General features: G+C 49.7%; 1 protein-coding gene and 1 long non-coding RNA gene across 3 annotated transcripts in view; one reads left to right on the top strand and one right to left on the bottom strand.

The window, feature by feature from the left end:
* The window catches only part of CIB2 (calcium and integrin binding family member 2), a 21,185-nt gene extending 17,082 nt beyond the window's left edge, over window positions 1–4,103 (bottom strand). Inside the window, exon 1 of one of the 2 annotated variants that reach the window (XM_068556486.1) lies at window positions 3,826–4,103. In XM_068556486.1, the coding sequence (XP_068412587.1) occupies window positions 3,826–3,876 (51 nt within the window). In that variant the 5' untranslated portion in view covers window positions 3,877–4,103. The remainder of the gene's footprint in view (window positions 1–3,825) is intronic. The other variant, XM_068556492.1, reaches the window with a different exon arrangement.
* On the top strand, window positions 2,869–14,240 carry LOC137772535 (uncharacterized). The gene is made up of 3 exons (XR_011075495.1): window positions 2,869–2,934; window positions 11,633–11,733; window positions 13,970–14,240. It is a non-coding gene; the product is annotated as an uncharacterized lncRNA (long non-coding RNA).

The following is a 14,240-nucleotide window of genomic DNA, read 5'->3' as shown; positions in this document are numbered from 1 at the left end:
CCACAGCTTACCCCGTTTTGTGCAACAGCTCCACCCAGTACCCCATGTCCCAAAGGCATCCCTTCAGAGCCCGCAGCTCTGTGTCTGTTCCCACCCTGAAGACACCAAACAAAAACCCTGCCCCCCTCCATCTACTCAGCTGCCCAGGGAGCTACAGCCATAGGTCTGCAGGAACTCTTTCCTACACTCCACTGAGAACAGATGTCCGGTCACTGCTTGGCCCCTGAGAGTTCACAGGGATAGGTCTTCAGGGAAGAGTCCCAGCTCAAGTTAGGGTCATGAGGGGTGGGAGGGAGGGAGGGGGCCTAGCCCAGGAGAGATGGGCCCTCAGGACTCTGGCAGCAGGAGACAGGGCAGGCTGGGCTTTTATAGTAGAAGCTCAGATGTTATGCCAGTTAAGGCTACAGTTCCTCCTCTAAGCTTATATTCATCCTGTTCTCCCACCTGGAGTGCCTTCCGCACCTTGTCCAGCTTGTCCAAATCCTTTCCATGCTCCAAAGCGCAACTCAAGGGTACTTTATCCAGGTAGCCTCCCTGCCTCCCATCTCCCACATGCCTGGTTTGCCTGTGCCAGTGGTCCTGAGCCGAGCCATAGCCAGTCCCAGCTGGAGTGGACTCTCCATCCAGCTCTGCCAGCTCAAGCCTCAGCACCGCCCAGCTGACCATCACACAGCTCAGCTGACCCCTGCAAGAGCCCTGTGACATGAGCACAGCAGGGCTAGTAATCATTCCCATTTTAGAGGTGGGGACACTGAGACCCAGAAGAGGACAATGGCTTACTAAGGCCTACAGCATCTATGGCCCAGCCATGACTTGAACCCAGGACTTCAGAATCCCTGGAGTTCTTTCCACTCCTTAGAGCCATGCTTTAACAAGTATTCATTCATTCAGACAACATTCTCCACTGCCTCTTCTGTGCCTGAGCAGGGGACACACAGGAAGTGGGATGGAGGGGAAACAGACAGTGATGACTGGGTATAAACCATTCTGTGGCCACAAGAAGGATTGGGGGAGGGCATCAGGGAGCCTGTCCAAAAGAGGTGAGGCCTGGCATGGACAGAAAGATAGGCCAGATGGCGCTGATGAAGAAGTGAGGGGAGGGCGCCAGGAGAACAAGGCCAGAGGTGAGGCCATGCTTGGCTAGAAGCCCTTCAGAGTGCCTGAAACTTAGGGTGCCAGGGGAGGGACTAAAAATGAGGCTGGAGGCTGGCTGAGCCCAGATCAGGCCAGGGTGAGGTCTGCTCTGCACTCCGCTCAGGCTATTATCCCAAGACACTGTGGAATTCCAGGGAGAGGAGAGGGTCACACCCATGTTTTAGAAAGATCCTTCACATCTCTGACCCTGTACTTCTGCTCCAGGCATTCATGACCTATATATGGACAACTCCCTAGGGTCTCCCACCACAGTGGGGGATTAGTTAATACACATATGATGCAACTCTTGGTCCACAGATTCTTTTTAAAGAAAAAATTGTTTTACATTGGTGATGCACATTGTGTCTGTTGAAAGAAAATGGGAAGGAGTGAGAAGCGGATGGAGTGAGAAACTGAGAGATTGCGGTAGCAGCACGTGGGTGGCTGGAGGGTGCAGAACAGGGTGGGGTGGGGAGGCAGCAGTTACATTTTCAGTTACACGACACTGAGAGGCCTCACCCAGGGCCCTGGCTATGGAGATCGAGGATGGGATCCCCAGGTGAGCCCCCAAAGAGGATGAGAGTTACAGGAGACTCGTTCTCGACTGAAAACATAGGCCATAGTAGAGCAAACAGCAGTGGAGGCTCCTGGGGAAGGCGGTGAGCTCTTGGTTGTTTGAGGGGTCTAGGGGCTGGACCTGGATAAGGCAGAGAAGTGGTCTGGGAAGAAATCTGAACTTTGGGAATCACTGGCACCTGGGGACTGAGGAAGAGGGCAGGAAACCCTGGAGATCAGTTGGGGGAGGGGTGGCTGTTACCCGGGGTCACCCCCAGCTGGCCTTCGCTGGCCTGGCCAGCTGGACAGTCTCAGGGAGGGAGACGTGGGGCTCTCAGGTTTCACAGCTCTCGTTTCTCCCACCAGGCCCAGCCTCTGGCAAAGGATCAGAACCCAGCACTGGGCCTGACTCCGAACGGTAACTCAATGCCAGGCCAGACTGAGTGGGAACCCAGGTCCCCATGCCCACGAGGCTACTCTTTTGAGCGTGGTCTACCTGCTTGCCTGGGCCCAGCTCCAAGTCTTTACCCAAGCTGTCCCCTCTGCCTGGAATGCCTCCTTCGGGGCCTTGATGGGCAAAATCCTACTGATCTTTCAAGGGTCTGCAAGCGCTGCATTATTTCTGAACCTACCAGTCGAAGCAAAGCCCCCCCTTTCCTCCAGGTCTCCCACTGCCCCCTAGTGCCCTCCCCTAGAGCACACTCACCACCTGCCTCTCACTGGAGGCGAGGGGCTGTGTCTGCAGACAGTGAGGGCCTTAAGGACATAGAGCACACACAGCCCCCAGCCCCAACAAAAGGAGTGAGCCTTGGATTCACAATTCAAATTCTTGTGTGAACCTTCACTGTGCAGGGTACCGAATGGCTCCTCAGCCTTTGTTTACGCTACTGTAAAATGGGGCTAAATAATCCACCTCCCTGTGATGATCAAATGCGTTGATGCATAGAGAGCCTCCATTAGAGCGCTGCGTACACAGAAGGCGCCTCCACGTGAGGCCCTGAGAAAGCAGTGTTATTGACAACCAGCACTTCCAGGAGGAAAAGGGCCTTTATTTTACTTGTGCCCACATCAGAGGACCCACACTTCAAGCTCGATTCCAAAATAAGTATTCACGAAGGCAACAGGCAGCTGTGGAGACCCTGCTGGTGTTCATCTCCCCCAGGCACTCCACACAGGCCACAACACAGTCCAGCCCCCTCTGCCTGGCACAGTCAGGAAAGAAGCATCAGAGTTGGGCCTGGGAGGGTAAGTGAAATCATTTGGAGACCGGGGAGCGGCATCCCCGAGCACGGGCAAAGAGAGGGAGGAAAGAGCCCGGCGTGTCAAGGGAATGCGGATAGTTCCGGGGCAGCTGCAGTGCGCAGGGCAGGGCAGGGGCCTGGGCAGGCTGGCCAGGGCTCTGGGCAAGCCAGGAGGCTGGGCTCCATCCTGCAACCACAGAAAAGTTTGTACATGAGTGGGAGGGCATTGGGATCTGATCTGGACAGCTCCCTGGCTCTGGAGGTGGAGGGACTCAGCAGGGTCTAAGGGGGTGGCTGCTGGGGGCCTGAGGGAGTTTGGAGAGATGACCACGTAAGACTGGTACCTGGCTTGCCTTCTTGCTCCAATTATTTCCATACTGGGGCCATACGGAGAGACCCCAACCTAGAATGGCATTTGGGTGCTGATGCACTTCACTCCCTACCCAGCTAATTTCTGCTTTACAAAGACTCACTCTCCTGGGCTGCTTCCCGGGTTTTAGGGGGGTAGGGGGGTGGGGGGGGGTGGGAGGGTCCTCCCTCCAGCCTACGTTTAAGGACTCCATCTCTGCGCCAAGGTGGGCGATGGGAGGAGTAGTCGGGGAAGGGTTCGGGTCCAGCCTGGGGCCAAGAGCAAGAAGTCTGAATGAGAGAGAGAGGAGGGGGGAAGCTGGAGCGAGGGTCGCCTGCGAGAATCTTTTAAGTGGAAAGCGCTCTCATTCCTCGGGTAGGTAAACTGAGGCTCGGAGAAGTCACCGGCCCAAGGTCAAGCGTCGAGCTGAAGGCAGAAGCAAGGTTTGAACCCGGTGAACCGGCTGTCGGGAGGCCTCGGCAAGAGACGGGAAAAAGAAGGGAGGAGCCGAGGGGCGACGCTTCGGGGGCCGGGCGGCGGGCTCACCTGGTAGTTGTCCAGCTGCTCTTCGGTGAAGATGGTCTGCTTGTTCCCCATGGTGGCTGCGGCGCCGTCGCTTGCTCTCCCGGGGACCGCCTCCCATCAGCGGCCGCCGGGGCCCCGCGCCCGCGGCCCTCGTCAGCCCCTCGGCGGGCAGCTTCCGACGGCCGCCGGACCCGCCGCCCGGCCTCAAGGCGCCGCGCCCCGCAGCCCACCCGGCGGGGGCGGGGCGGGAGCCTGGGAGGAGGGGAGCGGACCCCAAGCGCGGCGACTCCGCCCCGCGGCGGGGAGAGGGCGGGCACCCGGCTCCCAGCTGCCGAGCGCCCCGGGCCCGCCAGGGGGCGGCCTGGCCGCGGGAGGCGCTGCCTGGCCCGTCTGGCGCCCGCGCCCGCGTCGGCTGGGCGGACCCAGGAACTTCCGGCCGCCGGGAGCCCAGATGGCGCGGGGCTGAGGGTGCGGGGCCTGGGCAGATCCATTCAAGGGGTGCAGTGGGGGCGACTGGGTGATCTTGGATCCCCTTGAGCTGGGGCGCGGGGCGTCAGTGAGGAGCAGGGGGAGAGCCCTGAACTGTGAGTGCGGGGATCCAGGCTGGGGCCCAGCTCCGCCAGCGTCTCACCGCGCGCCCTTGGGCCCCGTTCCTCCGCGGAACAGCAGGGGGTCAATCGAGATGACCTCTAAGGCCCCTCCCGGGCCAGGCCCGAGGAGGCTGATCTGGTCTTTGACCGCGGCCTGGTCAGAGTATCTCAGACCCTCTGGGTCCCTCAGGGAGGAGGACGGGACTTGCTTGCCTTTCTTCGAGCCCTTGGATACGTGAGACTTGAGAGGATTTAAAAGACTTACTGTGTCCAGAGACTTACTGTGACAAATGCCAGGACGTTTCGCGGGGCTTTTAAACAGATGCCATCCATTGCAGCAAATGGAGCCATCGCTAACTACCTTTTAAGGGTCCAGCTCACACATTTGTTATTTCTCACCCCAGGACCGCTGATTCTGTAGGTATTATCTCCATTTTACAGGTGAAGAAACTGAGGCTGAGAGTGGTTTAGTAACTTGCCCAGGGTTCCACAGCTGGGAGGTAGCAGAACCTGAGCTGGACTCCAGCACTGGCTCAGCTCACACCTGGATGAGGAGACCAAGACTTTATGCTTTAAAATAGGTGGTTTGTTTCTTTAACCACTGAGAGCGGTGCATCAGAATCACTTGGTAGGCTCCACCCCCAGAGTTTCCGGTTTAAGTCTGGGTGGCCAAGAATGTGGGGGGCCAACAGGTTCCCAGGTGCTGCTGATGCTGCTGGCCCCAGGACCACGCTTTGAGAATCGTTGCTTCGGCTGAAGGTTGGGGGTTCCAAGAGGAGCAGGGGTCCAAGTTTGGCAGATGATGCCTGGCGTTTTTACATCTCCCTTTTATACCTGAGGTTCCTGGTTGGGGTTTTCCGACATTATTTTGCCTGCCACCCTCTGGTGAGAATAGCAGCCATCAGCTAAACAGACAAGCCTCCCTGATGATATTGCAAGAGTCATCAGAGGCATAATCAATTGCTATCAGACGGGCAGGAAACAATTCAGAAGCCCAGGGGATTGCTGACCAGCCTTCAGAGACCGCCTCACTATCCTTCATTTATATTGGACATTTATAGCAGACAGCTGTGGGAAAGAAGGCAGATTCAGAGAATGTGGAATTTTAGAGCAGAGACAGGCCTTTATAAGATTCTTTCCATCTGCAGTTCGTCTTTCTCCCACTATTAGAGTTGGGGAAACTGAAACCTTCTCCAAACCACACAATCACTATTAACAAACATCTTAGATTCCCCATTGCCCATGAATTGGCCAGAATTCTGTGTGCTCATATCCTGCTCTGTTACATTCCTTTACAGTTGCTAACATGCTACTCATTTGCATGCCAGGTACTCCTGGTAGAAAAGCCAGAACTTCTACAAAGAGGACTGTATTTTCAGTTCTGGGAGTCCCTCCTCTCACAGGTGATAAATAGAAGCAACCAACCTGGCTAGAGTGTTCCCTTAACAAATCCTTTGTGATCGCTATTGCCATTGCCCTAAGTGAGGCCCTCTCTCTCTTGAGCTATTACAACAGTGCTGTGAGGAGGGGCATGGCATACAATTTACAAGTTACAGATGAGAAACCCCCAGCTCAGAGAGGCAAAGTGACCTGCCCAATGCCACCCAGCTGGGAAGGGGCAAAGTGTGACTCTCACCTCCTTCTCTGATTCCAAATCGTGCTTCTGCTGCTTCCAGCTGTTGGGTGTGAAAAAGACAGTGTGTGTGTTTGTTGAGGGGAGAGTGGACAGAGGGAGAAGAAAGAAGCATTGATTACCTACTCTGCGCCCAGGATTGTGTTGGATGCTGTACATTTACTGAATATGATTATTCCATGAACACCCCTTAAGTCTGTAGAGTTTGGCGTTATTATCCCATTTCACAGATGAAGAAATAATCTCAGAAAAGGTGACTTGCCCAAGGGCATGCAGCTGGTGACTTAAATCTGGGTCCTGGCTGTCTTGATCATACTGTCTAGGGGCAGGGGGACATATGGTTACTGCTGTTTAAAGGGGGCCAACTGCTAGGCAGTTGCAGTCTTTGTACATGATGTAACATCAGAAGGTAGCAACAAGGGGTAGTTTGGGGATTCCTGGCACTTTGCAAAATTTGGAAGGAAAACAGGAGGGATAAATACTACAAAATGCCCAAGGAGTAAACTTGATAGGAGTTAAAGGGTCAGTAAATATAATGAAACATTGATTTCTTTCCTTCTTTTCAAGGTGCTTCCTCATTGACTAGCTATTCTTTGTGTTGAAATGTCATTGATCTGCAAGTTGTTAGTCTAGGACTTAGAATCTAAGTGGACCTTGATGGCAGAGATAAGGTGCTTTGGGCCCAAGGCCTGGGTGGGAACATCTACAGTATATCTTCCCTCTAGCAGCCCCATGTGCCCAGTGAGTCACTCTCTTGTCCTACACTCAAATCTTTTGCTAACCTACCTCTAACTTTATATCAGGTTCACACCACCTCCTAGTAGGACCTGCTAGCTATCTTGGCTCATCTGAGTCTTCTCTATCTTAGGGGCAATTTAAACCTCATTCCTCCTGAAGTCTTATCTTTGCTTAGAGAGCACTTATCTTGGCCGCTCCCCTGACATAGCTGCTGTTTATATTCTGTGAGCTGTTCCTTGGTCAACCTCATCTCATACACACAAGACGCCTCACAACCCCTTTTTAAATCTGGCCTATATTCTAGCACTGAACAGCTTGTCTTGTAACTTTCCTGTATCTCCAGCACTTTACATATAGTAGATTCTTCATGAATATTTGGTGGATGAATGAATACATAGCCTGGGGCTATCTTTTTTGAAGGAGGGAAATTATTTCCTTTCGAATACTAAGATTCAGGAGGGCTGGCACCATGTTTTATTTGGTTCTATCCCCAGGCTCTAGGACAAGGTCTTAGTAAATATTGAATCAACATTCTTTAAAAGAATACATTTTCTGGACCTGTTTACACATTGATTCAAGTAGCTCCCCGAATGTTCTGACTTGGAATAGATTTTCCTCCTGGAGGACTGAGTGACCAAGCCCTTTCCTTTTTTTTTTTTTTTTTTTTTTTGTGGCCGCATTGCATGGCATGCGGGATCTTAGCTCCTGGACCAGGGATCGAACCTGTTCCCCCCTGCAGTGGAAGCACAGAGTCCTAACCACTGGACCACCAGGGAATTTCTGACCATGCCCTTTCATACAGAGCAAACAGAATGAGCCCACCTTCTCCCTTCAGGAACCACCTCTTTTGACCTGTTCTAGACCCTTCCCCAGAAGCTACTCTGGATGTGGGAAGTTCCCGGATGGCCTAGAATGAGACCCCAACCTGATGGTGACTGTCCTGTTGAGGGGGGAGGGGTCAGTCTCCCCCACAAACCTGTTTCTCCTGCAGGCTGCCCCATCCATCCTTTCAAGTGCCTTTAAAATCCTTGGAGGCAACCCCGATTCCTCTCTTTTCCTCACACTCCACACTTGGTTCATTAGCACAGTCTGTTATGTCTAGAATCCAACCACTCTGTAGCACTCTATCACTATCTTGTGGTCCAAGTCCCCCTCACCTCTCTCCTGGATTACTGTGGTAGATTACATCATGACACGACTGAGCCAGTTCATCGCAACTGGGGTCAGTGTTGCTGTAGATCTCAGTAATCTCCAGTAATGAGTGGTAGATGAGCATACCTTGCTACTAGCAGGGGGCGCTGAGGCAACGCAAGCCAGTTTTAGCCTGAATTCTGTGCCACGGACCATCACTGATTAGCAAGCAGGTCCTCGAGTTATATAACCTCCTCTGTGAGCTCAATGAAGGCCCAGATATATGTCCTGGGTGTTCCAAAAAGCTTCCTTCTTGAAAAGATTAAGTCCAAGGCAGAAGCAACAATATTTGAGGAACAAGCTTCAATTCAAGGTCAGGCGATGGCATCCTCACTCAGCGGCTTGAACCCCAGATCAGACGGATTCCTAAGACCTAGAGCCCATTGGAGCTCACTAGATTCTTATGCCGTGTGGTGCAAGAGCAGAGGCACATGGACAGCACATTGCACATCTGGAACACTGCCTGTTTGACTGATGGACAATTATTTTGGCCATCAGTTTGCTAACGAACAGACCCTCTGCTGAAATGGCATTAAGACAATTGAAGCACTTGCGGAAGTGCCTCTGGAGTGTGGCTTCTGGGTAAAGTCCCTGCTGCCTCCACGGGAGCAGCTCTCAAAGTGTGGTCCCTGGGACCTTTTCAGAGGGTCTGTGAGGTCAGCACTATTATTATTTTCATAATAATACTAGGACATTATTTGCGTTTTTCACTCTCATTTTCTCCCAAGCATAGAGGGGAGTTTTCCAGAAGTTACATGTGTAGTATTGCCACAGGTTGAAGGAAGAATCAGATATGAGAATGCAGCTGTCTTCTATTAAGCCAGACTTTTTTTTTTTTATACTTATAAGTAACTTTTCTTTTTTTTTAATTAATTAATTTTTTTTTTGGCTGCATTGGGTCTTTGTTGCTGCGCACGGGCTCTCTCCAGTTGCAGGGAGCGGGGGCTACTCTTTGTTGCAGTGCACAGGCTTCTCATTGAGGCGGCTTCTCTTGTTGAGGAGCACGGGCTGTAGGCGCACGGGCTTCAGTAGTTGTGGCACATGGGCTCAGTAGTTGTGGCTCACGGGCTCTAGAGCACAGGCTCAGTCGTTGTGGCACATAGGCTTAGTTGCTCTGCGGCACGTGGGGTCTTCCCGGAGCAGGGCTCAAACCCATGTCCCCTGCATTGGCAGGCGGATTCTTAACCACTGTACCACCAGGGAAGTCCAAGCCAGACTTTAAAGATATTTACAAACATGTACAGTGGTTTCTCAGGATCTGCGGAAGATTGCTTCCAGGACCTGCCTTCATACCAAAATCTGAGTCCCATAGTCGGCCCTCTATATCCACCGGTTCCGCAGAGGAGGGCTGACTGTAAAACAATGCCACTCTTCTCACTAAATATTTTTTGTTTTCAAAAATATCATTTTTCAGGACTTCCCTGGTGGCGCAGTGGTTAAGAATCCACCTGCCAATGCAGGGGACACGGGTTCGATCCCTGGTCCGGGAAGATCCCACATGCCCTGGCGCAACTAAGCCCATGTGCCACAACTACTGAGCCTGTGCTCTAGAGCCCGTGAGCCACAACTACTGAGTCCGCATGCTTCAACTACTGAAGCCCGTGTGTCTAGAGCCCGTGCTCCGCGACAAAAGAAGCCACCGCAATGAGAAACCCATGCACCGCAACGAAGAGTATCCCCCGCTCACCGCAACTAGAGAAAGCCCGTGTGCAGCAACAAAGACCCAATGCAGCCAAAAATAAATAATAAATAAATAAATAAATTTATTTTTTAAATATATATCATTTTTCATAAAACTGTTAACCAAGCTAACATACGTAGTGGATTTATTATTATTTTTAAATTATTTAATACATATTTTAAAAATACTTTTCACAGGGTCACATGCACTTTTAATTTCTAAATGGTGAATATTAATAACCTCTATTAACAAAATATGGGATCCTCAGTTTTTAAGATGAACAATAGTCCTGAGACCAAAATGTTTGGGAATTGTTCTATGGTTCAGCAAACTTATTCTGTTGAGAGCCAAATGGGAAGTATTTTAGGCTTTGAGGGCCACGCGGTCTCTTGTTCCTGTTGCATCTACTCACCTCTGCTGTGAAAGCATCCGTACACACAAATGGGCCTGGAAGTGTTCCAGTAAAACTTTACTTATGGACACTGAAATTTGAATTTCATATCTCACAAAGTATTATTCTTCTGATTTTTAAAAAATGTAAAAGCAATTCTTAGTTCACAGGCTGTCCAAAAATAGATGGTGGGCCAGATTTGACCCCCGGGTTGCAATTTGCCAATCCCTTCCTGTTCTAGGGGGTTCAAACCAATAACACACACATATACATCATGTTAGTTCAACTGAAATGTTCAGACAATATAACAGCTTTCTCACTGTTTCTGCACATGACCCCCGAAGGCTATTCTCAACACAGCAGCTACACTGATCCCTCTTTGCTCTAAAGCCACCAGTGACTTATCTCATTCAGCAGAGAAGCCAAAGTCCTTCCCATGGCTTGGAAGACCCTACATGATCTGCTGCCCCATCCCTCCGACTCAACGCCTTCTGCTCTCCCTCTCATTCTGCTCTAGCCTGTTCCTTGAAAAAGCCTGCTCTTTCCTCAGGGCCTTTGCACTTGCTGTTTCCTCTGCCTGGAATGTCCTTCCCCCAAATAGCCAATTAATTCACTCAAATGTCTGCTCAAATATCACTTCTCAGTGAAGTCTTTGTTTTCTTTTTTTAAGAACAGTTTTATTAATATAATTCATATGCCATGCAATTCACCCATTACAATTCAGTATACAATTCGGTGGGTTTTAGCATATTTACAGAGTTGTGCAACCTTCACCATGATCAGTTACAGAACATTTTTCATCACTCCAAGAAGAAACCCCAGACCTATTAGCAGGCACTCCCCATTTCTCCCCAGTTTGCTCAACCCTCCCACCAAACTACTTTCTGTCTCCATGTATTTGCTTATTCTGGACATTTCAAGGAATTAGAATTCCATTAACTGGAATCAGACAATATATGCTCTATTGTGACTGAATTCTTTCACTAAGCTTAATGTTTTCAAGATTCATCCATGTTGTAGCATGGTTCAGTACCTCATTCCTTTTTAGGGTCGAATAATATTCCATTGTACGGCGATACTACAATTTATTTATCCACTCATCAATTAATGGACATTTGGGTTGTTTCACTTTTTGGCTATTAGGAATAATGCTCCTATGAACATGCATGTACAAGTTTTTGTGTGGACATATGTTTTCATTTCTCTTGGGTAGATACCTAGGAGGGAATTGCTGGGTCATATGGTAACTCTGTTTAACCTTTCGAGAAAATGCCAGACTGTTTTCCAAAGTGGCTGCACCATTTTACATTCCCACCAGCAGTGTTATCGGGGTTCCAATTTCCCACATCTTCTCCAACACTTGTTATTACCTGTCTTTGTGATTACAGACATCCTAGAGGGGGGTGATGAAGTGGTATCTCCTGGTTTTGATTTGCATTTTCCTGAAGGCTAATGTAAATAAAGCCTTTCTTGATCATCCTATTTTAGATGTCAACCCCTCCTCCCTTCTCTACCCCCCCCCCCCCCCCCCCGCTTCCCTGCTTTATTTTTCTATAGCACTTATTTCACTTATTTGTTTATTTGTTGTCTCTCTCCTCCCTCAGGGGATAAACTCCAGGAGGGCATGATTTGTGTCTGTTCTGTGCTCTGCTATATCCTCAATGCCTGTAGAAGCTCTGTCCAATGGAAATAGAGTGCGATCCAGGTGTGTATGTAATGTTAAACTTTCTAGTAGCCAAAAAAAGTGAAAAAAGAAGGAGGAAACAGATGAAGTTCATTTTAATAATATTTTTATTTAACCAGACATATCTAAAACATTGTCATTTCAACAAGTAATCAATATAACAAATTACTAAGGAGATATTTTACATTCTTTTGTTCAGTCTAAGCCTTTGGAATCAGGTGTGCATTTCACACTTAACAGCCTTCTCAGTGTGAACTTGCCACATTTCAAGTGCTTAATAGCCACACAGGGTCAGTGGCTTCAGCACTGAACGTGGGCCTAGAACATTCATTTTGTGAGCGTATGAACAACTCCCTCTTAGAGACGGTTTGATTAGTCACTGCCCTGGGGAGGAGGACTTTCATAAACATATTTACGTGAGGTCTTGCATGTAAGTGGTAAGCCTGGGCTTGGGCTTCCAATCCCTGCTTGCTCACTGTGACCTTGGGCAAGTCATTGTCCCTCTCTGAGCATCAATTTCTTCAGCTGTGAAATAAACTTTATGGTCCCTTCCAAGCTTTCAGCATCAGAGAGGGAAGCGAGGGTGTTGCCTGTGGGGTAAAAATTGTGCTCAAATGCCTTAGATTCCATACTTTTTGAAGTCAGGTGGCTTTCACCATCACTGGGAGGAGGGCTAAATCACACAGAAAGATGGTTCTGGAAGACCTCTTGGAGAGCCCTGGTGAGCTGGGGGTTTTTGTGACCGTAAAGAGGCCCTGGGATCATGATTTACACAAAAAGAACAAAGGAATCTGTCTGGGAACACCTCACCCCCCCGCCAAGCCCCAGCATCCTAACACAAACTGTCTCCTAGAACTATCTGTATAGCTCCCCAGCTGCGTGTGCATTCCTCAAAGGCAGGCCCTGAATTATTGAATATTCATTTCTGTGTTTGGAGGATTGTTTGGAAGTCTGTGTAGGGAGGATTCTGATTTGGTTCATTTCCCTGCATCTGTTTGATTAATCCAGAAGAATGGGGGATTCAACAGGTGTTTTGCCAATATGTTAGCTTCTGCTTGCTCAAGCATTTTTTAAGATGTTATAAGGTGTCATATTAATCATAAAATCTTCAGAACCCTCTGTGGGGTGAGACTGGGGACCAGGTTTTCCTGGGGATCGTTCCTTTCAGCTCCTCTGTCCACTGTGGGGACTGTGGGAATTGGCTTTCAAGAGCCCATGCCATTAACCACGCAGCCCACAGGTTGGATTTCTCTAGGGGGAGGGCTGTGCTGGGAGTCACGATCTGCTTTCAGGGAAGGCGTCACTGTTTATGTAGCTTCTCTGAACTTAACCTATAGACTCGGGCAGATCGAGCAAAGCCAGGCCCCACAGTGTAAGCAAATAGGAATAGATCAGGTCAATTTGATTTGATCAACATCCCTGGTTTGCATTTCCAGGCTTTACTTCTGGAGAAGTAAGATACTACTCCCAAAACAGGCCTCAGGAGGACAAATCTTTTGAGCAGAGTCCCTTAAAAAAAATAATGCACTTACGAGTAAATGCATCGTATGTGAGATGGCTCCCCATTACCTCCCAGGACAGAGTCCATGCTGCTTCCTGTGATAGGCGTGGGAGGGTCTGGACCCTGCCTCTTCCTCCAGCCTCCCACCACCTGGCCCTTTGGGCTCTAAACCTTGCATTTCCCACATACCTCATGGATTGTCATTCATCTCCAGGCCTTGGCTTATGCTGTCCCTTCTGCCTGGCACCCCTTTGCCTTCCCTTCTTTCTGTCTGCAAAATTGGCCTCCCTTAGGTCTTGTCTGCTTATAGCAATCTGTCCACTTTGAACCCCCAGTTCCTGAGATACCCCAGGTTTGGAGCACCCACAGACCCTGGAATCTGTATTGCCGCACGTGTTACACTGGGTTGGGATCAACTGTTTGAATATTGACCCTCTGGACCAATGTTGAATCATGGAAGGGATAATGCTTCCCAAGGAATGCTTTGAACTGTATGGGATATTTCAGTGGATGCAGTGACAGGAGGGTGCTATTTCCATGTGGTGGACAGGGGGCTGGGAATGCTGGCTGTCCTGCAACGTAGCGACAGTCCTGCCCAGTGGAGAATGTTTCTTGTCCCACAGGACTTTAAGAAGTCCAACCAGACGCTCCTGTAGGTAACACACCCTGCAATTAAGCGAGCTTGGAAACTAGTAATTTTACAAATAAACTCAATTTTTTTTTTGGCATGGTTTTAACATATGCTGACTTTTCCAGGAACGCAACTACTGTGTAAATCAAGGGAAGACCAAGTTTCGCTTTGCTCAGAGCTTTAGCAAGGACTTATCACCATTTTGGAAAATCACACCTGTGATGGCAACATGACTCATGATAGAGAAAGAAGAAATTCACCCAGATACCTGCTGGCAAATCTAATTGTTTGAGGATTTTGCTTGACCATGGGATGAGTCCCCATATGACACGCCTGGATCCATCTGCATTTGTTGATGTTGCGGTCGCCGTGTTTCATGGTATATAAAACTCTACT

This window comes from Eschrichtius robustus, chromosome 1 (assembly GCF_028021215.1).
Source record: "Eschrichtius robustus isolate mEscRob2 chromosome 1, mEscRob2.pri, whole genome shotgun sequence".
Lineage (NCBI taxonomy): Eukaryota > Metazoa > Chordata > Mammalia > Artiodactyla > Eschrichtiidae > Eschrichtius > Eschrichtius robustus.
This window is presented reverse-complemented; position numbering and strand designations above follow the sequence as displayed.